This window comes from Oncorhynchus nerka, linkage group LG10 (assembly GCF_034236695.1).
Source record: "Oncorhynchus nerka isolate Pitt River linkage group LG10, Oner_Uvic_2.0, whole genome shotgun sequence".
Classification (NCBI taxonomy): Eukaryota; Metazoa; Chordata; class Actinopteri; order Salmoniformes; family Salmonidae; genus Oncorhynchus; species Oncorhynchus nerka.
Window position 1 is genome coordinate 21954240 of NC_088405.1, and position 15483 is coordinate 21969722.

At 43.2% G+C, this 15483-nt stretch overlaps 1 protein-coding gene across 3 annotated transcripts in view; it reads left to right on the plus strand.

Moving 5' to 3' along the window:
- LOC115135013 (spectrin beta chain, non-erythrocytic 1-like) overlaps nucleotides 1-15483 on the plus strand; it is a 123513-nt gene that overhangs the window by 65574 nt on the left and 42456 nt on the right. For all 3 annotated transcript variants that reach the window (XM_029669183.2, XM_029669182.2, XM_065023126.1), the window contains 6 exons: nucleotides 3078-3229; nucleotides 9659-9832; nucleotides 10227-10318; nucleotides 12013-12209; nucleotides 13261-13373; nucleotides 14874-15061. In XM_029669183.2, coding sequence (XP_029525043.2) covers nucleotides 3078-3229; nucleotides 9659-9832; nucleotides 10227-10318; nucleotides 12013-12209; nucleotides 13261-13373; nucleotides 14874-15061 — 916 coding nt within the window. The remainder of the gene's footprint in view (nucleotides 1-3077; nucleotides 3230-9658; nucleotides 9833-10226; nucleotides 10319-12012; nucleotides 12210-13260; nucleotides 13374-14873; nucleotides 15062-15483) is intronic.

Consider the following 15483-nt stretch of genomic DNA (forward strand, 5'->3'; position numbering starts at 1 on the left):
TAGGAAGGGAGGAGCAAAATGGAGTCATGATCTGATTTGCCGAAGGGAGGGCAGGGGTGGGCCTTGTAGGCATCCCAGAAGTTGGAGTAGAAATGGTTGAGTGTTTTAGCAGTGCGAATACTACAATCAATGTGTTGGTAGAACTTTGGTAGCATTTTCCTCAAATTTGCTTTGTTAAAATCCCCAGCTACAATAAATGTGTCATCAGGATATGTGGTTTCCAGTTTGCACAAAGTCCAGTGTAGTTCCTTGAGGGCCATTGTGGTATCAGTTTAACGGGGAATATACACAGATGTTACTATAACCAAAGAGAATTACCTTAGGAGCTAATACTGTCGGCAGGGAGGTATTCTACGTCGGGTGAACAAAAGGACTTGAGTTTCTGTACGCTATCTCAATCACGCCATGAGTAGTTAATCATGAAATATACACCCCCGCCTTTCTTCTTCCCGGAGAGTTCTTTATTCCTGTCTGCACAATGCACTGAGAACCCAGCTGACTGTTTGGACGGGGTCAGTAGATCCGGAGAGAGCTGCGATTCCGTGAAACCGAGTATGTTAGTCCCTAATGTCTCTATGGAAGGAGATCCTCGCCCTGAGCTTGTCTACTTTATTGTCCAGAGACTGAACATTAGCAAGTAATATACTTGGAAGCGGTGGATGGTGTGCACGCCTCCCGAGTCTGACTAGAAGTCTTCTCCGCCGGCGGCGTCTTGGAGCAGCCTCTGGGATAAGTTAAATTGCCCTGGGTGGTACAAACAAAAGATCCAATTCGGGAAAGTCTTATTCCTGGACGTAATGCTGGTGAGTTACAGCTGCTCTGATATCAGTGTTTTTTTTCCGGCTGTATGTAATAACACACACTTTCTGGAATAATAATTTTTAGAAATGAAACACAAAAGAAAATACTGCAAAGCTGCTTAGGAGCTAGAAGCAAATCAAATTTTATTGGTCACATACGCATGCTTAGCAGATGTTAATGCGAGTGTAGTGAAATGCTTGTGCTTCTAGTTCCCGACCATCTAACAAGTAATCTAACAAAGCAAAGCTGCTATGTCTGTCGGTGCCATCTTGCTGTGTCACTTAGTCTTCTGCACATATTGTAGGCTGTCTGCCATTTACACTGAACAAAAATATAAACGCAACATGTAGTGTTGGTTCCATGTTTCATGAGCTGAAATTAAAGATCCCATAAAATGTATATACACACAAAAAGCAGATTTCTCTGAAATGTTGGGCACATATTTGTTTACATCCTTGTTAGTGAGCATTTCTCCTTTGCCAAGGAAATCCATCCACCTGACCGTGGTTTCATATCAAGAAGCTGATCAAACAGCATGATCAAACGGCATGATCATTACACAGGTGCACCTTGTGCATGGGACAATAAGGCCATTAAGTTTTGTCACACAACACAATGCCACAGATGTTTTGAGGGAGTGTGCAATTGGCATGCTGACTGCAGGAATGTCAACTAAAACTGTTGCCAGATAATTTAAAGTAAATTTCTCCTACATGAGCCACCTCCAATGTTAGAAAATTTGGCAGTACGTCCAACCAGCCTCACAACCGCGGACCGCTTTTATGGCGTTGTGTGGGCAAGCGGTTTGCTGATGTCAATGTTATGAACAGAGTGCACCATGGTGGCAGTGGGGTTATGGTATAGGCAGGCATAAGCTACGGACAACGAAAACCATTGCATTTTGTCGATGGCAATTAAATGTACAGATACCGTGACGAGATCTTGAGGCCCATTGTTGTGCCATGTTTCAATATGATACTGCACAGACCCATCTGTAGGACCTAACACATTTATTACAATTGACTGATTTCCTTATGTAAAATCATTGAAATTGTTGCATGTTGTTTTTATATTTTTGTTCAGTATATGTTAGGATATTGTCATCCTGTGAGAATAGCACCAGCTATGCTAACAACATTTAGTTTGCACAAACAAGACTGGCTATTTAAAGATGGTAAAGTATGTTATGAAAATTGCAATAGGCTCAGAACAGGACATCACGGCTGGCCCTTGGATGTACACAGAGCTAATATTAATACTATGCATGTCAATCTCTCCTGCCTCAAAGTGGAGGGGAGATTGACTTCATCACTGCTTGTATTTATGAGAGGTATTGACATGTTGAATGCAAGGAGCTGTCTGTTTGAACTACTGGCGCACAGCTCAGACACCCATGCATACCCCACAAGACATGCCACAAGAGGTCTACACAGTCCCCAAAGTCCAGAACTGACTATGGGAGGTGCACGTTACTACATAGAGCCATGACTACATAGAACTCTATTCCACATCAAGTAACGGATGCAAGTATAATTAAATTTAAAAAAAACATAAATACACCTCATGGAACAGCAGGGACTGTGAAGCAACACAAACATGGGCACAGACACACGCATGCACACACAAGGTAACATACACACGTACACGGATTTTGTTCTGTACATATGTGGTAGTGGTAGAGTAGGGGCCCGAGGGCACACAGTGTGTTGTGAATGTATTGGAATGTTTTTAAAATTGTCTAAACTGCCTTAATTTTGCTGGACCCTAAGGAAGAGTAGCTGGTGCATTGACAGCAGCTAATGGGGAACGATAAATACAAATGTTTACTTAACACTTACCTAGCCTGTGAAATGTTAATATTTACAGTACTTGTCTGTCTTTCTGTGAAAACTGGCTACTTTGTACCTCTTAGACATAGGAAGCTACACCCTACACCGTTATTCCAAGAACAGTGACGACCTTGGTGTAGGTTTTCATCAAAAGATGAACGGTAGCAAAGGCCCACAGCCAGTCAAACAACCGGGGACACCTGGCATAAACAGGAAGAATGAGAGGAACATGCTGTTTCCGTCGAGAGGCCTGCAAACCCTCACGTTCTACTCTGTTAGCCGCACACCTGGAGTGTTTAGCTTTGTAATCTAGATTGTGTGTAACAGAGACTAAAGAAGAGCACACGTCAGTTGAACTGTAAAGTACCCCCAGGTGATAACCTGGTTAATATGATAGAACGCAGAAGTGAAACTAACCCCTTGATCACAATCTGCTCCTTCTTGTAGATGAGCGCGAGGCGGTGCAGAAGAAGACCTTCACCAAGTGGGTCAACTCCCACCTAGCCAGAGTGTCCTGCAGGATCACTGACCTCTATATGGACCTGAGGGATGGACGTATGCTCATCAAACTACTGGAGGTCCTCTCTGGGGAGAGACTGGTACGTTAGACAGTCAAACTGATTTCCCAGTCACACAGAGTAATAATTCGCCTTAAAAATTGAATTTCTTATTGTCAAAATTATTTCACTTTAGGATTGCTGTTCCAAACGATTCCTCCATGATTCTACCCTATATGCATACATTCGGCCCATGCATAGCTAATATGCTTCACTGATTTAAAAAAAAATACAAAATAATTCAGGGCACACGTACAGTGCATTTGGAAAGTATTCAGACCGCTTTTTCTACATTTTGCTATGTTACAGCCTTATTCTAAAATGTATTAAATATATACACTGCTCAAAAAAATAAAGGGAACACTAAAGTAACACATGCTAGATCTGAATGAATGAAATATTCTTATGAAATGTTTTTCTTTACATAGCACATTCAACTGACAACAATCACACAAATTATCAATGGAAATCAAATTTATCAACCCACAGAGGTCTGGATTTGGAGTCGCACTCAAAATTAAAGTGGAAAACCACACTACAGGCTGATCTAACTTTGATATGTCCTTAAAACAAGTCAAAATGAGGCTCGCTAGTGTGTGTGGCCTCCACGTGCCTGTATGACCTCCCTACAGCGCCTGGGCATGCTCCTGATGAGGTGGCGGACTCCTGGACAGTCTGTGGTGCAACGTGGCTTTGGTGGATGGAGCGAGATATGATGTGCTCAATTGGATTCAGGTCTGGGGAAGGGGCAGGCCAGTCCATAGCATCAATGCCTTCCTCTTGCAGGAACTGCTGACACACTCCAGCCACATGAGGTCTAGCATTGTCTTGCATTAGGAGGAACCCAGGGCCAACCGCACCAGCATATGGTCTCACAAGGGGTCTGAGGATCTCATCTCGGTACCTAATGGCAGTCAGGCTACCCCTGGCGAGCACATGGAGGGCTGTGCGCCAAAGAAATGCCACCCCACACCATGACTGACCCACCGCCAAACCGGTCATGCTGGAGGATGTTGCAGGCAACAGAACGTTCTCCATGGCGTCTCCAGACTGTCACGTCTGTCACATGTGCTCAGTGTGAACCTGCTTTCATCTGTGAAGAGCACAGGGCGCCAGTGGCGAATTTGCCAATCTTGGTGTTCTCTGGCAAATGCCAAACGTCCTGCACGCTGTTGGGCTGTAAGCACAACCCCCACCTGTGGACGTCGGGCCCTCATACCACCCTCATGGAGTCTGTTTCTGACCGTTTGAGCAGACACATGCACATTTGTGGCCTGCTGGAGGTCATTTTGCAGGGCTCTGACAGTGCTCCTCCTTGCACAAAGGCGGAGGTAGCGGTCCTGCTGCTGGGTTGTTGCCCTACTACAGCCTCCTCCACGTCTCCTGATGTACTGGCCTGTCTCCTGGTAGCGCCTCCATGCTCTGGACACTACGCTGACAGACACCGCAAACCTTCTTGCCACAGCCCGCATTGATGTGCCATCCTGGATGAGCTGCACTACCTGAGCCACTTTTGTGGGTTGTAGACAGTCTCATGCTACCACTAGAGTGAAAGCACCACCAGTATTCAAAAGTGACCAAAACATCAGGCAGGAAGCATAGGAACTGAAGTGGTCTGTGGTCACCACCTGCAGAACCACTCCTTTAATGGGGGTGTCTTGCTAATTGCCTAAAATTTCCACCTGTTGTCATCTATTCCATTTGAACAACAGCATGTGAAATTTATTGTCAATCAGTTTTGATTTCACAGGAGTGTGATTGACTTGGAGTTACATTGTGTTTAAGTGTTCCCTTTATATTTTTGAGCAGTGTGTTTTTTCCTCCTCAATCTACACACAGTACCCCATAATGCTAAAGCTGTTTGCAAATGTATTAACAATGAAAAACTATCACTTTAACATAAGTATTCAGACCCTTTTACTCAGTACTTTGAAGCAGCAATTAGAGCCTTGAGTTTTCATTGTCTTGGCTGTGTGTTTAGGGTCGTTGTCGTATTGGCAGGTGAACCTTCACCCCAGTCTGAGGTCCTGAGTGCTCTGGAGCAGGTTTTCATCAAAAATCCCTCTACTTTGCTCCGTTCATCATTCCCTCGATCAGTCTCCCAGTCCCTGCTGCTGAAAAACATCCCCACGGCATGATGCTGCCACCACAATGCTTCACTGTAGGGATGGTGCTAGGTTTCCTCCAGATGTGATGCTTGCCATTCAGGCCAAAGATTTCAATCTTGGATTCATCAGACCAGAGGATCTTGTTTCTCATGGCCTGAGTCCTTTAGGTGGCGTTTGGCAAACTCCAAGCAGGCTGTCGTGTGCCTTTTACTGCGGAGTGGCTTCCATCTGGCCACTCTATCATAAAGGCCTGATTAGTGGAGTGCTGCAGAGATGGGAGAACCTTTCAGAAGGACAACCATCTCCACAGAGGAACTCTGGAGCTCTGTCAGAGTGACCATCAGATTCTTGGTCACCTCCCTGACCAAGGCCCTTCTCCCCCAATTGCTTAGTTCGGCCGGGCGGCCAGCTCTAGGAAGAGTCTTGACGGTTACAAACCTCTTCCATTTAAGAATGATTGAGGCCAATGTGTTCTTGGGGATCTCCAATGCTGCAGAAATGTTTTGGTACTCTTCCTCAGATCGATGCCTAAACACAATCCTGTCTCTGAGCTCTACGGACAATTCCTTCGACCTCATGGCTTGGTTTTTGCTCTGACATGCACTGCCAACTGTGGGACCTTATATTGACAGGCGTATACCTTTCCAAATCATGTCCAATCAATTGAACTTACCACAGGGGGACTCCAATTAAGTTGTAGAAACAACTCAAGGATTATCAATGGAATCCAGATGCACCTGAGCTCAATTGAGTCTCATAGCAAAGGGTCTGAATATTTAGGTAAATAAGGTATTTTCTGTTTATGGGTCTGAATACTTTCCGAATGCAGTGTATATTTTTCTACTTGAAAGAGTATTTGTAGTCATAGGTGCAGCAGTATCTCTTATAACATACCTACATACTATGTTACACACTGTATAAATATAACTCCCTCGTCATATCTCAGATTCAACATAAAACCAGCCACACCTTAACTGCTCTCTCCCTCTGGTAAAGAATATATTTAAAGCAGCCACGGTAAAGGCAAGGTCATGGTGTATATGGAAACTATGGAGAGGTTATGAATAAGGTTGCAAACCTACCAGTAATTTACCAAAGTTACCAGAATCTTCAGTAATTTTTGTAAGTAACTGAATCTATTGTGACTTGGGTCATTTATACTCAAATAACTTTTAAAACCTTCCAAATATTGAGTTTGTACCCCTTTTGACTTCAGATCAGCTTCAATTCGTCAGGGCATGGACTCTACAAGGTGTCGAAAGCGTTCCACAGGGATGCTGGCCAATGTTGACTCCAATGCTTCCCGCAGTTGTGTCAAGTTGGCTGGATGTCCTTTGGGTGGTGAACCATACTTGATACACACGGAAAACTGTTGAGCTTGAAAAACCCAACAACAGTGCGGTTCTTGACATAAACTGGTATGCCTGGCACCTACCATGCCCCATTCAAAGGCACTTAAATATTTTGTCTTGCCCATTCACCCTCTGAATGGCACACACACACAATCCATGTCTGTATTTAACCTGTCTCCTCCCCTTCATCTACTCTGACGTGGATTTAACAAGTGACATCATTAAGGGATCATAGCTTTCACCTGGTCAGTCTCTCATGCAAAGAGCAGGTGTTCCTAATGTTTTGGTCCACTCAGTGTGGTGGTAAATGTTTTGTCTGTGTCCATGAGTTGCTAGTAGATGGACCATACGGTTCAAGAGAAAATAGCCTAAATATTGAAAAAAGTATCTAATCAACAATGGCATTATTTTGCAACTCTTCCAACTGGTGACTTTTTTTATCTGCCACCAGTTTGAGCCAAGTCATTGACAATAAAATAGGCAAATTCAAGTAAAATAGTAAAATAAATGTGTGTAAATATTTCATGCTGAAATCCTCATATTAAAAAATAACGGTATTCACTTAGTTAATAGTTTATATTTGGGATCAGCTTTGTCATTGTTTATTTTAATTATTTGATATTTTAGACATGATCAGTCCACAGAGGGCCTAAGATAATTGGACGCCTATAACAATTTGAAGTACCTGAAAGGGTATTGTGACCAATTCCATAAAACCCTAGAAAGATACCAAAAATCTAGTAGTGTAATGGTAAACTTTGAGTAACATATCCTCCCTTTGCAACCCTAGTTTCGAGCAGTTCAGTTGAGGACAGAGCAGAGAAGTAGAGAGTTTACACTCTGATAGAGTTTCAGATTGGGTCACAGATTGGGTTACAGGGATCATGTGGTCTCTCATGGAAACCTCTTGGAGGCTTACACTGAACGATCCATCCAGGCATCTGTTGCTTGAGCAACATTTGAAAATGTGATAAATTCATCTTGCCTAGTACAATAGAAATGCAGCTGTTGCTTGAGCCTGGGTGGATTGTTCAGTTAACATCTGTCTGTTATTTATTTAATGAGGATAATTTTGTACAGATTTTTTTTCCTAGTTTGTGTTGGTAATTGTCCATAAAGCGCTGCTCCGCTTTTTGACATTATCAACAAAACAAGTCCGACAGGCCCTAGTGTTGTCGCACCTGGACTGCTGCTCAGTCATCTGATTTGAAAAAACAGATAAAACGACACCTTATTATGGAACATTGCGCAGTTGTGTGTCTCTATGCGTCTACATGCTGTTTGTATGTTTTGTATTGTACAAACTAAATGTAACCGGAACAACGCAGACTGTGAAGACACGCACTCTACACACACGTATATTTTAATATTGTTATATGGTGGTATTATAAACGTTGTGCTGTAATGATGTACTATCTTATTGTATCTTTTTTTTGTTGTGATGTGCCTTAATGTGTTTAACCCAGGAAGAGTAGCTACTGCCTTGGCAGGAACTAATGGGGGTCCATAATACAGTGCCTTGCGAAAGTATTCGGCCCCCTTGAACTTTGCGACCTTTTGCCACATTTCAGGCTTCAAACTTAAAGATATAAAACTGTATTTTTTTGTGAAGAATCAACAACAAGTGGGACACAATCATGAAGTGGAACGACATTTATTGGATATTTCTAACTTTTTTAACAAATCAAAAACTGAAAAATTGGGCGTGCAAAATTATTCACAATTGAATGGTAGAGGCCAAGCTAGGTTAGGAGACCTTATGCACAGACTGGAGTTGGATTAAGGCAAAACCAAAACATCAGCACTGTGGTGGTGGCAGCAGCACATGACGTCAGAGGGCAAACTTCACTCTGAGCCAATGAAATGTTCCAGCTTAGCAACTGTGCTGAAGGAGGGGAGAGAAGCAATTATCACTGCAAAATTGCCACTAAAAAGCGATTTAGCAAAGTTGGCACTGATGGGTTTTATTAACTGTCCCATTTCAGCTCACTCTCCCCTCCTCACACCTCCCTTCACCACCAGTGGCTTTTGAAAGGCAGCTCTCTGGAATCCAAATGCGATTAAGCCGGACTACTGCCCCTACGACGTTCAGTAGATCGTGCCAAGATCATGCCCTCCATTGAGGGCATTGACGGGTCTTTGCTGTGAGAAAGATCTGACCAGTTTCAACTCACTCACAATGAATGCAGTCTACTGTGGTCCCTTCAAAATATGAGCCCTTCGCTCTGAGATTTGAGCTGCTATGAGGAAATTAGGCAAAAAACGACAACAAATGGAAGAATTTCAAAAGCGGGCTTGCTATGATTGAGTGCAAGGGAAGCAAAGGGAGAAATTATCAATGAGATCTTTGATATGGAAAGACTGGCGGAGGGGCCTACAATGGAGTCCTGCAAAATGATCCCAACTCAAGCCAGCCTCCATTTCTCAACTGTTTCAGGAAGCATAGGAATGCTGTGTTAGAGTTCACTCCACAGAACACTACATTAAAATGCCAGATGGGTATCTCTCTGATCTGGTGTTATTTATGTTAGACAGAGGAGATACCCACTGGTGTTCTCCAGCTGTCTCAACAAGGCCAGGCCCTGAGTACTTCCTGGGTCATGACCCCTGGAAAATTGGTTCTAACCCTGAGGAAGCTCTAGATGACCTGTCTCTACATATGGCATCACAGGTCTGTCCTTCCAGACGTATCGGAGATCTAATTTCCTCTTGGTCATTTTAGGATTACTTAGTGTAACACACAAAAATAGCCTATGAGGATATATTATATATATATAATGCACATCACTTTTCTTGTATAGACATTCTTAAATCTGCCTACCTCAAGGATTAAAGAAGTCTGCTAAGTAGGTCATCAACCCAGGGAGTCCTGCCTCAAGTCAAAATATACAAAACGAAACCATTTAGATTGTTGGCAGTAGAACGTCAGAGATATGAAGAGTATGAGTGACACTAATGTAATTAGACTGTGATAGTAACCACCTCTGTCCCTCTTTATTTCCCCTCCGCAGCCCAAGCCCACTAAGGGGCGCATGCGTATCCACTGCCTGGAGAACGTGGACAAGGCCCTGCAGTTCCTCAAGGAGCAGAGGGTCCATCTGGAGAATATGGGCTCCCACGACATTGTCGACGGCAACCACCGCCTCACCCTCGGCCTAATCTGGACCATCATCCTCCGCTTCCAGGTCAGCTGATGACTCACTCGCGTCTCGTGCATGTGCTGATTATAAAGTGAGAGAGCACAGTTGGTAAAGGATTACATTTTATAAATTGTCATTTAAAAAAATCCCACTTAAATCCACAGATGTGGGTCAATGTCACTCAAACTAAGACAGGAAGTTGGTTGTGTTTGTTTATTTGTATATCGAAAGTGCTGAGGTGGTGTTTGTGCCGGCCACTCAATGCAGGTGGGTGCATTCCAGTGTGTGTGCATGTATTTGTTCTTTGTGTGTGTGCCAGCCTAAGTGCATATAGATGTTATATCAGTCGCTGTGTATAGTGGTTGTCTCAGTCGCTGTGTCCTGATGATGGCTGGGTATTGTTTGACCATTTTGTTATTCTGGGGTATGTGCTTCTCAGATCCAGGACATCAGAGTGGAGACTGAGGACAACAAGGAGAAGAAGTCTGCTAAAGATGCCCTGCTGCTGTGGTGCCAGATGAAGACTGCAGGGTGAGTGACCACAACAGCAGCACCACTACAGCATCACCACAGCACCACCACAGCACCAACAGCTTGAGGCATACTCTACTATAGCACACAGTCAGCAGAATAATCCAACACATTATGGTCAACAGATTGTGATCTATCAACAACATCAAGAGTATATGTGAAAACATACAGTATATAGGAACATTCTGGCCTAGCCCAGTATACACTGGGTGTACAAAACATTAGGAACACTTTCCTAATATAGAGTTTCACCACCTTTTGCCCTCAGAACAGCCTCAATTCGTCAGGGCATGGACTACAAGGTGTCGAAAGCATTCCACAGGGATAATGCCTCATGTTGACTCCAATGCTTCCCATAGTTGTGTCAAGTTGGCTCGATGTTGTTTGGGTGGTGGACCATTCTTGATGCACACAGAACTGTTGTGTGGAAAACCCAGCAGCGTTGCACTTCTTGGCACACTCAAACCGGTGCGCCTGGCGCCTACTACCGTACCCCGTTCAAAGGCACTTAAATCTCACCCTTTGAATGGCACACAGACATTCCATGTCTCAATTGTCTCGATGCTTAAATCATTTTTTCACCTGTCTCCTCTCCATCTACACTGATTGAGGTGGATGTGATCCATTTTGATTTCAGGCTGTAACACAACATGTAGCATAAGTCGAGGCGTATGAATTCTCTCTGACTGCCCTGTAAATGGGTCACAGCAGTCTCAGGAATCACATGGCCTTGAGAGAAACGCCTCGCATCAGTGATATTTCACAATCAACGCTGTGTTTAACACACATGATTTGACTAAAGGGGATCTGTAGAGGAACACAGGGTGGACAGCCGAACCGAGGAAATCCCAGCGAGGGTGTCACATCAGACATCACAGTCACAACCTAAATGTCAGACTGTTTAGAACAGCAGCATGAACAGCCCTGGGCTACATGATTTGAGAAATCAATTCACTCATCAGCAAAGCCAACACTGCTATAGCCCAGCTTCAAATAGAAAAATCACCATAGTTAAACAAATGTTTAGTAAAGAAAGGCATCTGTTTCACTGAGGGAATCAGAGGCAGGAGATTTGATGTAAATATTATATATTCTTCAAAAGTCGCAACAAATTGCCACCTAAGATTTATCTTGACAGAGATTTTATTTTAGTAAGACAGGCCAAAACACAAAACTTTCACCTTCCTAATCTTGAGTTGCACCCCCTTTTGCCCTCTGAACAGCCTCAATTCATTGGGGCATGGACTCTACTAGGAGTCTAAAGCGTTCCACAGGAATTCTGACCCATGATGACTCCAATGCTTCCCAGAGTTGTGTCAAGTTGGCTGGATGTCCTTTGGGTGGTGGATCATTCTTGATACACACGGGAAACTGTTGAGTGTGAAAAACCCAGTTCTTGACATAAACTGGTATGCCTGGCACCTACTACCATACCCCGTTCAAAGGCAATTAAATATGTTGTCTTGCCTATTCACTCTGAATGGCACACATACACTATCCGTGTCTCAATTATCTAAAGGCTTAAACATCCTTCTTTAACCTGTCTCCTCCCCTTCATTTACACTGATAGAAGTGGATTAAACAAGTTACATCAATAAAGGGTCATAGCTTTCACCTGGTCAGTCTGTCATGGAACGAGCAAGTGTTGTTAATGTTTTGTACACTCAGTGTATGTTTTTGTATCTGTTTTCCAGATATCCCAACGTGAACATTCACAACTTCAGCACCAGCTGGAGAGATGGCATGGCCTTCAACGCCATCCTCCACAAACACAGACCTGACCTGATAGACTTTGACAAGCTGAAGAAGTCCAACGCCCACCACAATCTGCAGAATGCCTTCAACCTGGCAGAGCAACACCTGGGCATCCACAAGCTGCTGGATGTAGAGGGTTCGTACAGAGTACACACATCCAAAGACACACGCGCACACACACACACACACACACACACGCACATACAAACACAGACATACTTAACTTGCATTACACACTTAGAATATAGTCATTGGTGCATGACTCTGAACTGTTGTACATAATCATGGAATACCATAGCCTGGTGGAAAACATACAGTATACCGAACATTGAGGAGGATGCGCCTTACAAAAGAGTAACATACTGTGCTCTATCCCTGTCTCTCATGCACCTGTCAGTGTTTTATACCATTATGACAGTACATGAATACTCACGCATTTTCAGCCTGACCTAATTTATGCTCTTACAGTATGCCTGTATGAATACATGACAACTTGAAAACTGTTGTATAACTACTGTATAATGCTTGCAGAAACTACTTCATGAGTAGTTTGAGAGGCTGTTACTTCTGGGTCTTACTTTAATGTAGTCCACAGGGTAGCTGACAGCCCCATTATGGGGACATTTACAAACAGAAAGGCACATTCACTGCTAGAGCTCGTCCTTTTCCAGTGTGACAGCATAATGGCTGCCTTAAATGCCCAGTGCGTTTTTATCTCAATTTCAAATCCTTTCTGGGTAACAATGAACTACCTTACTGTGATTTTGTTTTTAATAAAACAATAAAATGAAATACTCAAACTACATCCCACAAAAAGGCAGACATTTCAGGCAGTCTTTTCAAACACCTCTTACGTATATCTAAATCATGTTTTTGACTGCACAGGGCCTTTTAAATATTTAATAGGAGGTGGTTTTGGGATCTCAGCATGTCTTCTCAGAGGCCTGCAGTGAGGGGAACAAAGACTGAGGCGTGAGAACGCTCCCGTGTATTGTTCTGACGGAAAATAGCCCCTCTACTCCAACCACCTCCCTCCTAAACATGGCTCCTAAATCAAATAATCAAATAAATGCCATTTTTCTCAGCAGAGTTGCACGGAAGCCAAACCATCTGATGTCTGAAGATGAAGGAAACATGGACGAGTCAAAGCTGTATTTGTCTGACTCTTTGTGTGTGTGTGTGTACAGATATCAGCGTGGACCACCCGGATGAGAAGTCCGTCATCACCTATGTTGTGACCTACTACCACTACTTCTCCAAAATGAAGGCTCTGAAGGTGGAGGGAAAACGTATTGGGAAGGTGAGGGGTTAGTTCTTATCCCGTACTTCTCCAAGTACACCCCTTTCCCTTAGATCAGTGGTTCCCAAACTTTTTATAGTCCCGTACCCCTTCAAACGTTCAACCTCCATCTGCGTACCCCCTCTAGCACCAGGGTCAGCACACTCTCTAATGTTATTTTTTGCCACCATTGTAAGCCTGCTACACACACTATACAATACATTTATTAAACATAAGAATGAGTGAGTTTGTCAGAACCCGGCTTGTGGGAAGTGACAAGCTCTTAAAGGACCAGGGCACAAATAATAATCAGTATGTTTGCTCTTTTATTTAGCCATCTTACATATAACGTTATTTGTGAATAACTCGCCACAGGTTAATGAGAAGGGTGTGCTTGAAAGGATGCACATTACTCTGTAATGTTGGGTTATATTGGAGAGAGTCTTAAACCGTTTTCTACACACTGTGCCAGTATTTAGTTTCATGCTAGTGAGGGCCGAGAATCCATTCTCACATAGGTACGAGGTTGCAAAGGGCATCAGTGACTTAACAGCACGATTTGCCAAGACAGGATACTCTGAGCGCAGCCATATACAGAAATCTGGCTGTGGCTTCTGATTTAAATTCAATTTTCACAGAACAGTTTGTTGCAATTTCGTTGAGGCTCTCTTGTTCAGATATCGGTAAGTGGACTGGAGGCAGGGCATGAAATGGATTATGAATCCAGTTTTGTGTCATCCGTTTTGGGAAAGTAACTAACTCACTCGGGTGTGTCGCTATATCACATTTGACATTGTCCATAAGCTTGAGTTCATTTGCACACACATCATACAATGATGGAAAGACCTGTGTTCTTGTTAATGCAGACAGAAAAGAGCTCCAACTTCTTAATCATAGCTAATATTTTGTCCCGCACATTGAGTATAGTTGTGGAGAGTCCTTGTAATCCTAGATTCAGATCATTCAGGTAGGCCAGTCGTGTGAGAAACTCGTCATCATGTAAGCAGTCAGACAAGTGAAAGTTATGGTCAGTAAAGAACTTTAAGCTCGTCTCTCAATTTAAAAAAAACGTGTTAATAATTTGCCCCTTGATAACCAGCGTATTTGTAAAAGAGTTACATGGTCGCTGCCCATATCATTGCATAGTGCAGAAAATACACGAGAGTTCAGGGGCCTTGCTTTAACCAAGCTACGTTTGGCTCCATACCGTTAGTGGAATTCCTGCGAGAGAGTGAATGTGATTGGATGTTAATTATTTGACTAGGCTACCTGTATTTGACATTGTGTTGTTTTTTCGCTGAACACTAGATGGTTTCATTTTAATTTTTGCCAGTGAAACGAGGCTACTCAGGCGAAGAAGGGAAGAAAAAAACTTCACCCAAATGTATAGCCCCTTTGGAAAATCTAAATGTGAAGTTAGGGAATGCCTGCCTCAGATACTCAAAGCATATTTCCCACAGTAGCTGTAATCAGTATACAATGCATGTATTCTTCTACTGATTCACCTACTTCATCTCCCAGGTGCTGGACAATGCCATTGAGACAGATAACATGATTCAGAAATATGAGAGTCTGGCCTCTGACCTCCTGGAATGGATTGAACAGACCATCATCATCCTCAACAACCGCAAGTTTGCCAACTCCTTAGTGGGTGTGCAGCAACAGCTTCAGGCCTTCAACACCTACCGTACCGTGGAAAAGCCCCCCAAGTGAGTTCAAATATTGTCTTCCAATATGTCCTCCACCTACCTCCCAAGTCTCCCACATGCTTCATACCATCAGCTCGACTTGGAATTTACTGTAATATTACAGTATCTGTTCCTAGAATTGACTCACCATGGACATAACGGAAACAATGAGGTATTTTATATGTGTAGCCCTTACAAGTGTAGACAAGTAATATCAGATTCATAGCTGGTCACCGTGTGAACTAATGCCTCTTGGTTCTGAGAAGTAACTTCAAAGAAAAGACAATCCCACACACTCTTGCTAGTATCACTATTTTTTTTATTCAAGCTTCGTCTTGGCCTGCAGATTGTTTATTGTCTTGAATCTTGTCTTGGAATCCGTGATTTCTGCTAGATGAGAAAGTTGCAAAGTTGAAATTGGCCAGATTGTAAAAATTCATTAA